The following is a 14,083-nucleotide window of genomic DNA, read 5'->3' on the forward strand; positions in this document are numbered from 1 at the left end:
TATTTGAATTTCTTTCTTTTCCTAATTTTAAAACTTCTAACCTGTTAAAAGCATTTCCAAACAATCAATCTATAAAATAAACTTATGTTCACTTTAATGTATAGTCACATGACATGTAATTTTCATCTCACCATTATTAAAGTAGTCTCATCTATATTTATATTCTATACATCAGATAAACAAAACTTGAGCAGTGATGCAGAAGCATATTGAGGGCTAAAATGTTACTTTTGGACAAAGATTTTACTCATTTACAATGGCACATCAAAATAGTGGAATTTGCTCTTAGTACATGATCATGAAAAGGAAGTATCTAAAACAATTCTTTTTCCTTCCCATGGACAGGAAACTCCAACAATAACCGTGGGTGAAGGTAAATTATGAACCATCCAGTTGTTTTCCCAGTAAAATATCCGAACAAGTAAAGACATGTGAAACAAAGTAGCTTTGACAGATTTTACTTACCTCTCCAAGGTAGCAGATTTGCTTATGTGCAACTTCAACAAAAACTTCTATGATCAAGTTAACAGTCTCAGGTGTGTTCTTGTAAATTTCCATTAAACCAATGCAGTTATTGAGAAAGTCCATTAAAAAAGTGAACAGAATGGCTACATTGTCTATCTGTGTTGCTTCAGCAATTCCACAAAGAGCCTCCAGCGTAGCAATGATCTCCTGCTTCACCTCTTCTTCCTGACAGATTTGTTGAAAGTTTTCTTGGTTTATAACATTAAGAAATCGCTGTTGGAGTGGCTGGAGAACCTAAGAAAAATATATTTTACAAATACATGATAAAATGAATGTTTCTCATCTTGACATGAAGGTTTCAATAAACAAATTAAATTTTGTTCATTTGAAATTTAATTTAAAATGTGCTCTGTGACATTTTTACAGATGTCTGATAGACGTCTCTTGTCCTCCAATGGGCAACTGTGACTAGATGCTGATGTTACCTCAGCTTGCACTGTAGTTTTGATCTACTTAAAGGGCTATGAGGCTTGCCTGATGGGAGGAATTTCTCTGATTCGTACCTGAAGCATACAGATTTACTTGGTAACAACAACCTTTTATATATAGCACCTTAATTAAAAAAAAATCTTAAGGCAATTCTGGAACATTATAAAACAAAATAATACACCAAGCCAAAGGAGGAGATAGTAGATTGAATGACCAAAAGGTTGGTCATAGTAGTAGTTTTATGGAAAGTGTTAAAGGCAGAAAGTTAAGTGGAGAAATGTAGGGATGGAATTCCAAAGTTTAGGTCCGAAGTAATAGTTTAGGATTTATTATGCCAGAGGCATAAAAGTTGTGATCTGTGGTCACTATCTCTGATACAGTCAGAACTGTACCTGCCATAGGCATTGGTTTCGGATATGGCTACAGCAATGTTCAGAGTCCCTTTAATGACTCATGAGTGGATGTACAATCTCCTGAGAAAGGCTTCAGTAATCTTAACTGGTCCATACATTCTTCTGGATGAGTTGCGTTGAGAAGATGCGGCTCTCCACTGGTGCTGTTTGGTTAATCTAGGTTTCCTCCCAGTCTCTCATTGTTTCTCTTCCATGTGCATGTAAATTGTGAAATCCTAGCTCAGCAATGGTTTTGAAATAAAATTCTTTTCAAGGATGATGATGAATGAATGCAGTGAAAGATTTCTTGAGTGTGAGAGTTCAAAACATACAATATCAGCAATGATCCAGAAGATATGGCCAAAACTCTTTAACAAACAAATCTCAATTGAACACAATTTTTAACCGAGTCTATCCACTTTGATAAATTATGCTTTTTAAAAGGTAATGCACATGTTAAAGAATAGAAGTCACTAAATTCAGGATTAATTATGTCTTCATGTCCGCAGTACCATCACTTGTGAGTGGCAGCTACTGGGAGGAAGCATGCTTCTAATGGAACGCCAGTGAACACTGAACCAATAAGATATTCCCAGCCCCACAAACATAGCTGCAGATTTGCAACACCCCCAAACCATGAAACTTAGGGTGTTGGCAGTAAATTAGACCATGGAGGATATTGCAGTTCAGCTTGATTCTATCCTGTTTTGACATTCACACATGTTGCAGTAGGGCCACTAGATATGGAAGTGGTAAATTACATAACTATGATCAGCTTATCTAGTGGATACGAATGGACTGAATCAAGAACCTTCGTGCTCAATGTTCTCTTCCACAGGCATTTACTCTAATACATTTACTTACCTCAAAAGTTCTGGAAACTCCTCAGAAAACTCTGGTCAAAATATTAATTTAATCCATATTCAAATTCTCACCTCTGTCCAATACTGTTGTTTTGTTTCTGTATCCACATGAGCAAACCCTGCCAAAACCAGGGCTTTCATCAATGTCCGTTGTACACTACTAGGAAGGTAGTTCAGTGGCGGACTTCGACTTGCATACAGTTTTGCCAAATTCCACCAACTTTCACATTTTATTACTAAATTAGCCCTAAAAGGGAATAGTAATCAATTAATACTACTTCAAACCATGAGCAAAGAGGAGAAATATAGTTATCTGAATGTAGTTATAACCTTACAATTAACTCTATAATTGACATTGGACTCATGAACAAAGTATTTGCTTTTAAAAAAAAACAACTATATTTCACTGCGTGATTTAAGTGGTCTCATAAAAAGCAATACCAAGTGAAATGGCCTAATCATTCAAAAATAAACTTTTGAGACATACCAATAGGTTTAAAGTTACAATTATTTTGGACATTCAATTATTTTACAACATCTTTGGGTTGTTCACCCTTTTAAACTTTTATGTACAATACACTTGAGAACATTTCAATCATTTGTCAATAAGCTACTTAATATGTAACTCAAGTTAAATGTTAATCTAATCAATACTCCAGATAAAGCTTCAAAACGAATGCATGAATTTTCTTAATAAAATATTATCTATAGTCTGCTGTTTGAGGCTAAGCACTGAAGTATAGCATCATCTGCTTCCAACAAACCACCCCCTCAACCCATAAGTCATCAGTTAGGCAGTGTGGTTAAGCAATCTTTTGGCAAAATGACTAAAGAAATCATTTTACGTTCTTATGCTGCTAGTACATAACACACAATGGAAACAAAAAAGTGCCAAGAGCTTTATGGAAAAAAAACATGCAAATGGTTCTGTAAACACATTAAAAAATAAATCTAATTCGGGACTTTATACCAAACAGGATAGAATATGAAAGTAAAGAGGTCATGACAATTCTACACAAAATAATGGTTTGCTAACACCTGAAATACTTTGTACAGTTTAGGATTCCTCGGTATAGTGAGGAGATAGGGAGCCTTGAAGCAAGTGCAACATAAAAGACCAAGGGTTTGATTTGTGAGGAAAACAACTAGAAGCAGTTATGTTCTAAAATTTTAAGCATGACAAAACAAGGATGACTTTGTACCCACCGTTCTCTCCTCTCAACTAGTGTTACAAGCAGTTGAACTGTGTCATTTGCAAGGTCTTGTTCTGCAATCCACACTGAAAGATTACTAATAACTTTTTCTAGAAGGTATCCAACAATCCACTGAGCACCTTCAGTGTCTGCACCAAATGCTGTACTTAACGGTAAACTTATCTGTAAGGAAAGAAGCCATATATTGAAAAGTTAGTACTGATGCCCATTCAGCTCTTTGGGTTAACAGGGAACTATGCAAAAGTTCTCCAATAATGGGCAGTGCACCACTACCTTGGTGTTTTTGGGAAAACACGGGCAAATCTTTGGTTTCCTTGATAATTTTTGCTGCTTTTCAAATTCACGGATTTTTGAAACTAATATCAAATTTTCCACTGGAGTTATTTTCACTATTGTTTCTCATGACTATAAAATAATAAAGATAATATATATTCTCAGTTTTAAGATCTCATGCGGGCATAGCAGAACTTTTGGCTTTGCATCCAATTTGTGTACAGAAAGTGGCTTACAAACAGTAAGTAAGTGAAAGATTTTTTTTATTTAGTTGGACTGTTTTATGAAGAATTTTGCCCAGGGTACTAAGAACACCTCTTGCTCCTCTGCAAAATATCATTGGATCTTTTGACTTCTATCTGAACAGTTAGACGACCTCAGATTATGATGCAAAGGTAGCTCCTGTAAATAATGAAATGTCAGCCTAAATGAAGTATTCAAATGCTTGGTTTGAGGCCAGCGCTACCAACTAAGCATAGGTGAGGCTTTCATCTTGTTTACACAATTACAAGCACCACAACATTTGATCTCCATTATCTTGTTCTTCCCAAGATTCATTGTAACTTTATCTTAGTTTCTTCTAAATCAATCAGGAGACATTAATAATGCACCAGAAAAAAGATCACTTTAGTATGCTTCCCAAAGTAATTTATTTTTACCTTTCAATAAAAGGGGACAGATGATAAATTTCACAAAGTAATGCAACTTCTCCAGTAAATAGGAAACTGGAAATGTTGGTCAAACAAGCAAAACAAATTGATGACTATAAAATCATCTGATGAAAAGAGGGCTATTTTGTGACTAGGACCCAGTCATCATTTTAACAGTTTCTTAAACATTTTGATGTGGAGAGGAATCTAATATAGTTGATGAGGCATTGGCAAAGGCAAAAAAATTTTCTAGGATGGATATCAGAACGGAGAAATTAGAGCCATCAGTAAAGACTGAACAGACTAGGACACGATTCTACAGAAAGGCAGCGGCTGAGTGGTAACCAAATTAAAGTGTTCATAATGATGAGGGGCAGGGTCAGTAGAGTAGATATAATGGAAAAGAGAAAAAAAAAGCAGATATTGGGATCTGAAACAAAAAGAGAAAATGCAGAAAAATCTTAGCAGGTTTGACAACATCTGTGGAGAGAGAATCGAGTCAACATTTCAAGTCAGGATGACCCTTCATCATTGATATAAAGATATTTCCACTTATTAGGGATTCAAAAACTAGGGGCAATAAATATAAAATAGTAATAAATCCAGTGGGGAATTCAGGGGACACTCCTTTATGCAAAGTGTGGTAAGATTATGGAAAGCACAACCACAACTTTTGTTAAATCTCACATGCCTGAAATGCTAACTCTGTTTCGGTCTCCAAAGATGCTGCCTGACCTGCTGAGTGCTTGCATCATTTCCTGTTTTTAATTTCACATTTCCAGCATTTTGCACAACAACAAGGAATAGTTGGGGAAAATACTATAGAATAGACGCATTTGAAAGTAAACCAGATAAGTACATGAGATAGAGGTGCTGGGGGAATTAGATGAAAGTGGGTGGATGCTTGCAGGAAGCAAAAACAAGAACTTAAGCCAATTGGGCTATTCCTCTGCTCGGGGTTCCATACAATATAAATTAAGTTCTGTAATAAACTGGATGACTTTACGCAGAAAAATCAAGAAATCCAATGTGTTGTTAGCTATACTAACCATTTCTATTAGTTATTGTATTTCCAAGAGTAGATACCCATACTGGACCAGTATGGTGACCCTGACATTGTACAACAGAGGTAAAAGTGCGTCAGTCCTGTGTTTTTCCAAAAACACCAAGGTAGTGGTGCACTGCCCATTATTGGAGAACTTTTGTTTGATACACATGAAAAGGATAGCTGAAGAATTATTCAAACTTTCTTGAAATCAGCCTTATCTATTTGCATAAAAGTGACCCTACTTGGAATGCACAGACAAGCATTTTTTCACTAAAAGTCATTACACCCAATCTTGAACCAAGTGAGCAAATCAAGCAGGTTGATCTAAATATGATTTTTTTTCAGAAAAGATTAGCAATATTGGGGCAGAAACATTGGTACCAAACATAGAAGTGAAAAACATACAAGACACTATGCACTGGAGACTACATTAAAGCTTAAAGTTGGCAAAGGTATGCAATGAGCTAGCTACCAGGTAGTCATCCAAATATGTTGAGGAACGACCACATATGACAGGTCCAATTAGGGTCATGCAATAGAATTTAAAAGTAATTAAACAAACATACTCGTATAGACAGAAAGATCAAATCCAAAATAAACTATAGAATTAATTAAGAAATAACAGCTTGTAAATCTACAAATACATTCAATATTGAGCACCTGATCATAGAGTTTTTCATCTACTAAAAGGTACGTTTTCGTCCATCGTTTCAGGAACCACATAATATCTTTTCCCATTTGTGGACTGAGGAGTTCTGTCAAGTTTGCCCTCGTGGCTCGAGACTCAACTTCTGATGCTCTCAGAACAGCAGCTAACAACCTGGAAGTAGGATTTTTAGATTAGTTTGATGTGTTACTTCACAGATCCATTCAGGTTTACTTATAGTTTCATATAAATCTAAAGTTTCTAAAGGTACATTTGAATACATTTATATTTGTAGCCCAAAAAACAATTAGATCCCCATTTTTCCTAAAGGTAATGGTATGAACACATAAGAAATAGGAGCAGGAGTAGGCCATCTAGCCCTTTGAGCCTGCCCCGCCATTCAATAAGATCATGGCTGATCTGAAGTGGATCAGTTCCAGTTTCCCGCTTTCTCCCCATAACCCTCAATTCCCCTGTCTATCAGAAACCTATCTACCCATGACTTAAATATATTTAGCGAGGTAGCCTCCACCACTTCAACGGGCAGAGAATTCCAGAGATGCACCACCCTGAGTGAAGAAGTTCCTCCTCAACTCCGATCTAAACTGCATCCCCCCCCCCACCATCTTGAGGCTGCGTCCTCTAGTCCTGCTATCCTTTCTAAGCGGGAAGAATCTCTCTACCCTGTCCATCCCTTTCATTATCTTACATGTCTCTATAAGACCCCCCTCATCGTTCTAAACTCCAACGAGTACAGACCCACGAGTGATTGTTTAACAAGTCACATTTTACCCTCAGACTACTCAAGTGCTATCCTTCAAACATCAGCGGGCCACGTGAGCATACATTGAACAAGTCTTTTCTTGTCATTAACACAGAAATCAAAGAATGGGAACCATGGCTGATCTGTTCTCTTAATGGAGGCATTAGTATTAATTAATAACATTTACATCCTGCAATTCTGCTGTCAAAAATCAGTGAATTCAGAGTCTGAGTATCAAACTCAGAACCATTCTTGTTTGCATTGCTTAACATCACACAATATTAGATATTTAACAACTAAATCATTGCAGGACTTACAATCTGGATCAAAAAGATACAATTGAATATTTTAATAAGCATTTAGTTGGAACTTTTATTTCATCACAGAAACATTTAAGAGTGAGAACACCATTCAATCAGTGCATAGCATTGTTACAGAGCAGTTATTAAATGTTATCTGTTTGACATTAGTAACATTTAAACAAGTTGTGAAGAACTTGTTCATAATGTTTAAAAGAAAGTAACCAACAGAACTCCTAGAGAACAAATGGTTAGACAGAATTTTAGAAGTACTGAATGCTTGTTACTTTCTCCCCAACATCTGACTACCCTCATTGGCCAATCCCATTCCAAAGACCATCCCTAATGATAACATGCCCCCCCCCCCCCCGCCCCCGCCTTCTCACCAAGCCCAAGTCAGATGGGTATTAAACGGTATAGCTACATCTCAGGCTAAGTAACTTGGAGTGGAGCAATCTGATTGACATTCCACTGAAGTTACAGCTCTTCATTTTTCTATTTCTCCATGGGATGTGAATATTGCTGGCCAGGTCAGCATTTGATGCCCATCCCTAACAGCACTGTTAGGACAGGAACTCAAAGTCTGACCTAGCAACAGCGAAGCTGATATAGCTCCAAGTTAGGATGATGCATGGATTGGAAGGTAACTTGCAGGTGATGGTACTCTCATGCATCTGCTGTCCTTTTCCTTTTTGATGGTAGAGGTTACAGGCTTGCAAGATATTGCCAAAGTTTGATGAGTTTCTGCAGAGCATCTTGTATGTGGTACATACTGCTGCCACTGCATGTCATTGGTGGAGGGAGTGAATGTTTAAATTGATGGATGAATGAGGTGCCAAGCAAGTGGGCTGCTTCATTCTGGATGGTGTTAAACTTGTTGTGTTGTTGGAGCTGCACGCATCCAGACAAGTAAAGGGTATTCCACCACATGCCTGACTTAAATATTGTAGATGGTGGGCAGACTTTGGGGAGTCAGTTGGAGAGTTAGTCATCTCAGAATTCCAAGCATTTGATCTGCCACTAGAGCCATAGCATTTACGTGGCTGGTCCAGTTAAGTTTTTGGTCATTGGTAACTACCAGAATGTTACTAGTGGCGGCTTCAGCAATGATAATACAATTAAATTTCAAAAGGCAGATTGTTATTGCCTGGCACTTGTGTGCCATGATGTTACTTGCCGTGGGCATATGAACAAGGAGAAGTCGGTCATTTGGCCGCTTGGGCCTACTTGCCCATTCAATAAGATCATGGCTGATCTAACAGAAACTTCAAATCTGCACCCCACCTACCCCCAATAATCTACCATCCCCTTGCTCACCAAGAATTTATCCACCTCTGCCTTAAAAATATTCAAAGACTCTGCTTCCACCAGTTTTTCAGGTAAAGTTCCAAAGACTCAACCCTCAGAATTTTTTGTCTTATCTCCATTTTAAATGGGCGACTCCTTATTTTTAAACTTACTGCAACTTTAAATTGGTCCTATGGTTTTGAGTGGAACAATTTCTAATTATTTCAGTGATTACAGCTAGCTTTAGAAATATTTGGAGTGAAAGTTACACGCATAGCATCCTTTCTTCCAGTCTATTACTTAAAAAAAACTCTTACCTAATCACAGAATCTGTTCTGTTACATCCTGGGATAGAGGAAGCCTTTTCCCCTGGGGAACCCAGGATCTGAAGTGTTGTGTTAATGTCAACTTCAGTGGCATGCTTAATGGAGTATTCCATTATCTCTGGAGGTATAAGAGGAGTCTCTCCCTGAGTATCATCAGCTAAGAGGTAGCCTAGCAACATTAACAAAGATACCAGGTTACAAGTAAATTTTAGTATTCTATAAGATGAACTAATTTCATATTTTCTTAACAAACTACAACATACATACAACTGAAGTGAAGATTATATAACAAAATATTTAATTAAACAGAAAAGATCATGCAGGTAAGGAAGAATACAGTTTAAAGCAGAATTTCCCTCCAGTCGCACTATTTTCTGTCAGGATTCCTCCAAACTAAACAGTATTTTTGATATAAAAGTACTAACGTCCTACCCACAAACAGATATTCACACCAACAATCCAAATCCATACATTGCATTGCTTTTAATAATCCAAAATGTTGTGTACATTCCTTCTTCAAATAATTTGATTCTTCAAAATTATTCTTGGTAGTGGCCATCTAGCAATACAGCTATTTTTGATTTCCAATGAATGTTCTTTCATGGTTAACTAAAATGAGCTCTACTCCTGTAAACATCATCAATTTAAATTTTTTAGAGTATGAAAAGCTGGGAATGGAATTAAAAAGTAGAACCGACAAGGTGGTTATCTCTGGGCTATTGCCTGAACCGAGTGCAGACGGGCGTAGGGTTGACAGGATTAAGGAAGTGAATGGGTGGCTCAGGGATTGGTGTGGGAGGAATGGGTTTGAATTTATGGGGCATTGGCACCAGTATTGGGGTAGGTGGGACCTGTTCGGGCAGGATGGGGTGGGTCTGAACCGTGCTGGGACCAGAGTCCTGGCATATTGTGTAAAGAGGACTGTAGACAGGGCTTTAAACTGGGGGGTAGGTGACATTACGAGGCCTAAAGTTAAGGAGAGGGTACAGGTAAGGGTGGAGGCTGAGGATGTCCCAATATTAAAGGGAATACAGGGCGTGAGTATGAATAGGGTCCAGGGGAAGGCTGGGACGAAGGCACTTTATCTGAATGCATGAAGCATTTGGAATAAAGTGGATGAGCTGGTGGCGCAGATCGACACAAATGGATATGATCTGGTGGCCATTACAGAGACGTGGCTGCAAGGTGACAGGGACTGGGAGCTGAATGTCCAGGGGTATCAAATGTTTAGGAAGGATAGGCGGGAGGGAAAAGGGGGGGGTGCGTAGCTCTGCTGATTAAGGATAGCATCAGGGTGGTAGCAAGGGATGATATTGGAACCAAAGAGCAGAAAGTGGAATCGTTGTGGGTGGAGATTAGGAACAGCAAAGGGAGGAAGACGCTGGTGGGTGTCGTCTATAGGCCCCCGAATAATGATCTGGAGGTGGGGCGGGCTGTTAACGCGCAAATAAGTGCGGCGTGCAGGAATGGGACAGCCGTAGTTATGGGGGATTTCAATCTGCATATTGATTGGTCGACCCATGTTGGACGTGGTGGGCTCGAGGAGGAGTTCTTGGAATGCTGCCGGGATAGTTTCCTCGAACAGTGTGTGTTGGAGCCGACGAGGGAGCGAGCTGTCTTGGATCTGGTGTTATGTAACGAGGCGGGTAGAATCAGGGACCTTGCGGTGAAGGATCCTCTTGGGGAGAGTGATCACTGTATGGTGGAGTTTCTGGTGCAGATGGAGGACGACAAAGTGGGTTCCTGGACACGCGTCCTTTGTTTGAACAGAGGGGAGTACGGTAGGATGAGAGAGGAATTGGCGAATGTGGACTGGGGGAGCGCGTTGGAAGGTAGGTCTGCTGAGGAGCAGTGGAGGATTTTTAAGGAGATCTTTCTTGGTGCTCAGCAGAAATTTATTCCGATGGTCAAAAAGGACCGTAGGAGGAGAGGTAATCAGCCGTGGATAAAGAAGGAGGTGAAGGAAAGTGTTAAATTAAAAGCGGAGGCGTTTAGAGTAGCTAAGAGTAGTGGGCGAGAAGAGGATTGGGACAGGTTTAAATGTCAACAAAGATTGACAAAGAAATTGATAAAGAAGGGTAGGAGAAACTATGAAGCTGGGCTAGCGCTTAATATAAAAAAGGATAGCAAGAGTTTTTGTAAGTATATAAAAAGGAAGAGGCTGGCTAGGGTGAACGTTGGACCCTTAGAGGATGAGAAGGGGGACTTAGTGGTAGGGGATGGGAAAATGGCTGAGGTCTTGAATGACTTTTTTGTTTCGGTCTTCACGGAGGAGGACGTGAATAATTTGCTGGGTGTTAGCGATGGAATGGTGGTAGGACTGGAGGGTCTCGATGACATTACTGTTACTAGAGAGGTGGTGCTCGACAGACTGGAGGGGCTGATTGTGGACAAGTCCCCAGGACCGGATGGAATACATCCGAGGGTTCTGAAAGAAATGGCGGAGGTGATAGTGGATGCCTTGGTGGTTATTTTCCAAACGTTGCTGGATTCCGGGGAAGTGCCGGAAGATTGGAGAACGGCTAATGTTACGCCGTTGTTTAAGAAGGGTGCCAGGCAAAAGGCAGGGTATTATAGGCCGGTTAGTTTAACGTCTGTTGTAGGTAAAATGTTAGAATCCGTCATCAAGGAGGAAATAGCGAGGCATCTTGAGGGGCATGCTTGATAGAGCAGACGCAGCACGGTTTCGTTAAGGGGAAGTCGTGTCTGACAAATTTACCTGAGTTCTATGAGGATGTGTCTAGGGCGGTGGATAGAGGAGAGCCGGTGGATGTGGTCTTTCTTGATTTTCAGAAGGCGTTTGACAAGGTACCTCACAAGAGGTTATTGCAGAAGGTCAGGGGACATGGAGTTGGGGGTAGGGTGTTAGCATGGATAGAGGACTGGTTGTCAAATAGGAGGCAGAGAGTGGGGGTCAATGGGTGCTATTCGGATTGGCGGATGGTGACTAGTGGAGTGCCTCAGGGGTCGGTGCTGGGGCCTCAGCTATTTACCATTTATATAGATGATCTGGAGGAGGGAACCGAGTGTGTGGTGTCGAAATTTGCTGATGACACCAAGATTGGTGGAAAGGCAAATTGTGCGGAGGGTGTGGAGAGTCTGCAGAAGGATCTAGATAGGCTGGGCGAATGGGCCAGGAAATGGCAAATGGAATTTAATGTTGGCAAGTGCGAGGTGGTCCACTTTGGTAGGAATAATGGTAGGAAGGATTATTACTTACGTGGAGAAAAACTGCAGCAGGCGACCGTGCAGAGGGACCTCGGGGTCCTTGTGCATGAGTCGCAAAAGCCCAGCTTGCAGGTGCAGCAGGTGGTCAGGAAGGCGAATGGGATGCTGGCCTTCATAGCGAGGGGGATTGAATATAAAAGTAGGGAGGTCTTGCTGCAGCTGTATAGGGCATTGGTGAGGCCGCAGCTGGACTACTGTGTGCAGTTTTGGGCGCCGTACTTACGCAAGGATATTTTGGCCTTGGAGGGAGTGCAGAGGAGGTTTACTAGGCTGATGCCGGAGTTGAGGGGGTTGAGCTATGAGGAGAGGCTGAATAAACTAGGCTTGTACTCGTTAGAGTTTAGAAGAATGAGGGGAGATCTCATTGAGACATATAAGATGATGAATGGGATGGATAGGATAGAGGTGGAGAGACTCTTCCCGCTCAGAAAGGACAGTAGGACTAGGGGGCACAGCCTCAAAATAAAGGGGGGGGGGGGGCGGTTTAGAACTGAGTTGAGGAAGAACTTCTTCACTCAAAGGGTGGTGAATCTCTGGAATTCTCTGCCCGTTGAAGTGGTGGAGGCTACCTCACTAAATATTTTTAAGAAGTGGGTTGATGGGTTTTTGATAAGAGAGGGGATTAGGGGTTATGGGGGGAGGGCGGGAATGTGGAACTGAGCCACGACAGATCAGCCATGATCTTACTGAATGGCGGGGCAGGCTCGAAGGGCCAGATGGCCTACTCTTGCTCCTATTTCTTACGTTCTTATGTTATGTTCTATCGGAGGTTGTTTTGTTAGTACAAGCCTGAAGTTATCATTTTGAGAGTGTTGAACAGACCAAGGGTTGAAGCCTGTTTAGTGATTAGCAAATGTAGTTACAGTCCTTTTAAATAGTTGCCAAGGCACTTTGTTCACTTTGCATAGCTTTCTTTTCAATAAAGACCAATATAAACTGACCATTAAAGACTTTATCTTCAATATATTTAAAATTTTACTTTCCCCTTAGAAACTCTTTTTAATGCAACTCCCATGACGCGAGTGGAAAGAAAACCTATGGACAAGATTTCATTTTTATAAACTTTCTTGAACAAGCAAAACATAATCAACATAATTCAAATATTATGCTTCAAACAAAAAGGAGAATTTTGCTCTAAATAGTTGATACAATGGTGCATTGTATGAAACAACAAGCACTCCCAACTCTCATGATTAATCTCAATTATCATCAACAGCCACAGATGCCTGAAGATTGGAGGTTAGCAAATGTTGTGACTTTGTTTAAGGAGGGCAGCAGGGAAAAGCCTAACGTCTGTAGTGGATAAGTTGTTGGAATGTCTTCTGTGGAACAGAATCCACAGGCATCAAGAGAGGCAAGGACTGATCAGGGATAGTCAGAATGGGTTTGTGATTGGAAAATCATATCTCAGAAATTGATTTGAGTTTTTTGAAGGGGTAACCAACAAGGTAGATGAGGGCAGTGCAGTTGATGTTGTCTACATGGACTTTACAAGATGCCTTTGAAAGGTTGTTGCACAAGGTTAAACCTCATGGAATCCAGGGCAAGGAATTAATTGGATACAAAAGTGGCTTGATGACAGAATGTGGAGATGCCGGCATTGAACTGGGGTAAATACAGTAAGAAGTCTCACAACACCAGGTTAAGGTCCAACCAGTTTATTTGGTAGCACAAGCCACTAGCTTTTGGAGCTTCATCAGATGAATGGGATTTCAGTTCACAAACAGGGCATATAAAGACACAAACGCATTTTACAAAATAATGGTTGGAATGCAAACCTTGACAGGTAATCAAGTCTTAAAGGTACAGACGATGTGAATGGAGGGAGGATTAAGCACAGGTTAAAGAGATGTCTATTGTCTCCAGCCAGGACAGCTAATGAGATTTTGCAAGCTCAGACAAGTCGTGGGGGTTGCAGAAAGTCTGACATGAACCCAAGATCCCGGTTGAGGCCATCCTCATGTGTGCGGAACTTGGCTATCAGTCTCTACTCAGCAACTCTGCATTGTCATGTGTCGTGACTTTTCTGTAACTTTGTTCTATTCCCAACTGCAGAACCCCAAGCTGTAATTAAATATCTCAAATAGCTTCATTAGCCTTTTTTTTAAAGCTCGCATCCCATAACAAATTTAGCCAGAGT

At 40.3% G+C, this 14,083-nt stretch overlaps 1 protein-coding gene across 2 annotated transcripts in view; it reads right to left on the reverse strand.

Moving 5' to 3' along the window:
- The window catches only part of xpo4 (exportin 4), an 88,993-nt gene that overhangs the window by 20,039 nt on the left and 54,871 nt on the right, over positions 1–14,083 (reverse strand). For both annotated transcript variants that reach the window (XM_080197330.1, XM_080197329.1), the window contains exons 12-16: positions 8,707–8,884; positions 6,055–6,214; positions 3,416–3,585; positions 2,282–2,456; positions 466–759 (exon numbers count right to left, since the gene is read on the reverse strand). In XM_080197330.1, coding sequence (XP_080053456.1) covers positions 466–759; positions 2,282–2,456; positions 3,416–3,585; positions 6,055–6,214; positions 8,707–8,884 — 977 coding nt within the window. The remainder of the gene's footprint in view (positions 1–465; positions 760–2,281; positions 2,457–3,415; positions 3,586–6,054; positions 6,215–8,706; positions 8,885–14,083) is intronic.

The sequence above is a fragment of the Carcharhinus amblyrhynchos genome, chromosome 10 (genome assembly GCF_965287045.1).
Source record: "Carcharhinus amblyrhynchos chromosome 10, sCarAmb.v2.hapA, whole genome shotgun sequence".
Classification (NCBI taxonomy): Eukaryota; Metazoa; Chordata; class Chondrichthyes; order Carcharhiniformes; family Carcharhinidae; genus Carcharhinus; species Carcharhinus amblyrhynchos.